The sequence below is a fragment of the Lucilia cuprina genome, chromosome 4, assembly GCF_022045245.1.
Source record: "Lucilia cuprina isolate Lc7/37 chromosome 4, ASM2204524v1, whole genome shotgun sequence".
NCBI classification, from domain to species: Eukaryota; Metazoa; Arthropoda; class Insecta; order Diptera; family Calliphoridae; genus Lucilia; species Lucilia cuprina.
In genome coordinates this window covers 50112003-50114830 of record NC_060952.1, presented here as the reverse complement: position 1 = coordinate 50114830, position 2828 = coordinate 50112003, and the positions used below count along the sequence as shown (strand labels likewise).

The 2828-nt window shown below is 34.7% G+C and overlaps 1 protein-coding gene across 1 annotated transcript in view; it reads left to right on the top strand.

Moving 5' to 3' along the window:
* Nucleotides 1-117, top strand: part of LOC124419188 — an 831-nt gene extending 714 nt beyond the window's left edge. Inside the window, exon 2 of the mRNA XM_046947799.1 lies at nt 104-117. Coding sequence (XP_046803755.1) covers nt 104-117 — 14 coding nt within the window. The remainder of the gene's footprint in view (nt 1-103) is intronic.
* The last annotated feature ends 2711 nt before the right edge of the window (nt 118-2828 follow it).

Here is a 2828-nt window from a genome sequence, read left to right as displayed (position 1 = left end):
ATTGAACCAGCCTAAACAATATTCAACTAACCCTTAAATTTCTCTCCAACCCCAATTATAATTATTCAATTTCTGAGTAATTATAATTATATCTTTATTATAGATTACCCCCTTTGATCTTATTATAGATTACCCCCCTTTAGATCATCATATTTGTCAACATCTATAATAGAGATTTTACAATAGTTGTTGCAAAAGTATTCATTATTATAAAAGCAACAACAACGCTGTATATAGAAAAAGATGTACACGTGTGTGTGTATATGTATTTGGTTTTATTCAGCTTTGTATTTTCTCCTAAAATACACAGCAAAAAAATATGATTTGCATTTTTTGTTAAAATAAAATAATTTTCCCTTTTGTTTTGCAAATATATTTTTTAATGAATAGAAAAAAGTATTTAAAACGTTTTCAATTATATGAGATTAGATTGGGAGTTATTGTACAATAATTTTTATGCGAATAATGCAATTTTGAAATTTAAAACTAACACAAATTTTTTCCATGTTCTTTTTAAAACAATTTTTTTACGATAAACAAAAACAAAATATACGTCTCGTCAATGTTTATGCTTGTTAAATAAGCAACAACACTGTATATTTGTATTTTGTTTTTGTGAATTCTATTCGTATATTTGGATGTAGGTTCGTTTTATTGCGTTGTTTATTTTGTTTTTCTGTGTTTTTCGTTATGTAGGTTAACTTCCTTCGTTGTATGAAATTAAAAAAAATTATTTTTAAGTGGACACCGACTTGTCCACTATAAATGAAACACGTTAATTTTCGGTTTTACAATTTTATTTAACGACCGCTTTGGTCAACCTCCCAAGTAAGACTAACTCTAACAATATTTTTTAAATGCTTAAATCTAAATAATTCTGCTGATCCAACTTATTCCATTCCCACGTTGTGAAATCTTCCAGACGAAATATGATCCTGCATACTAGCTGGCGCGTGTGCACCGTCAGCACAACCTTGTGTAGATTTTTCCCGCTCATGTATACTTGATTGTGTTAACTCCTCCCTTGCCAAAAATCTGCGTCCCGCAGATTGGGGTTTGCATGCCACGTTGCTTGTGCTCTGCAGCGGAGGGAGACGCACTTGAGAGTATAAAGCTTTCCAGCATAGGTAGCCTAGGAATGATAGGAGCAAAAAAATAGTGCAATCCGCTACTATAGAGTAGTGGTATTTTATGTCTAGATTTTCTAAATTTTTTATGTTTTGTAAACTCATATTGTGAAGATATCCTATGTCAAGCTGCCGCCTTTCTTCTAGGATGGTTGTGACGATCTGGGGTAGGATTCGTATAGATGTCTCGCTTCGGCTGGTGTACGTAACATTTTTTATTTTCACTTCTTCGTTGTTAAGTCGCACTGCGTAGGTTCCCGAAAGGAATTTAGTAATGTTACCACTCTGGAGATTACCTCTAAAATTGGTAATGAATATGGTGTCTTCCGTAACAAGTTCGACAACATCTTCTTCACAGGATCTGTAGGAACATTCTGCTTCACCTCCTTTGATGAGAATTCAAACACAATCATCTTCAGGGAGTTTTCTCAAGCTCGTTTCCTCACACACGGTATTGTTGTTGATTCGCATGCATGGTTTGGTGACGCCATATGTCTCTTCTTCATTAACCAGCAACGTGTTAAACGGTAAGTCTATAACCTTTCCTTCCCTTGGATCGGCGTACTCGATGGCCTCCAATTCATTAGAATAAGGGAGTGTTGCAATTTCGTCAATTATGCGGTGAATTTCTTCTCTGTCGAGTACATTAGAGTTGACTATGCCACCTTTGGCCATTTGCGCGACTCTCATAACCTCGTTTACCTCTTCTTTGATAACCATTATTTGGCGTAGGATTTGATTAATAATTTTTTTTTAAAGTGTTCGTTGCATTGACCTCGTTGTGAAATCGCGCCACCATTGCATTAACCTTAGATATTGTTTCCTTTGACGCTTTAAAGAGTCGATCGTTGATCACGTATTGGTGATTATTATTTTCAATGATGCTTTGTTCAGACCTCAACACATTATCCCAATCTGCTGCATCCGGATTGCCAGCCAACCACTTCCAAGCTGAACCGATCCGACTTATAGAGCGTTTCAGCTTCTTGTATTTACCCCTAAGCGTATCTAATTGGGAAAAAATTGTATTAACATGGAAATCAATTACCATCCGTTCTTTCTCATCCACAGCAATTTTTTCCAGCATTGCCACGGTTTGGCCTAATAGGCGCTCGTATTCCTCTAAGTTGATAACATGAACCAGGTTAAACCTTCCATCAACCAGCCAACCTTTGCCGTATTTGAATGTAACCAACTTCGAGTGGTATTCGAAGATTTGTAGACTGTTCACGGCCGTGAACCACGTGAGACTGGAATGATAAATGTTGGTTTGTCTAGCTCTACGATTAGTTTGTTAGAGTGTTAGTATGATTGTATTGTTAAAGTGTTAGTACGATTAGTACAATTAAATTTCTACTTCACATTTAATTAAATTCCTACTTCACATTTTCACTTATACAATATTTTAACGTTAATAGATTCTTATTCTATGTTAGTTTTCCCTTTATCTTAATTAATTTCATCTTTCATTTCCGTTTCCATCTCATAGATTTTATTATATTCATCTTTAAGGCTGAAGGCCACATTCTCATTAGTAGATTCTTATTCTAAGTTAGTTTTCTCTTTATCTTAACTAATTTTATCTTTCATTTCCATTTCATAAATTTTATCGTATTCATCTCTAAGGCTGAAGGCCACATTCCCTCTTTTTTCTTTTTTGAACTAGGTGTGATTATCCGCCATATACAAGAAGTGCAAATG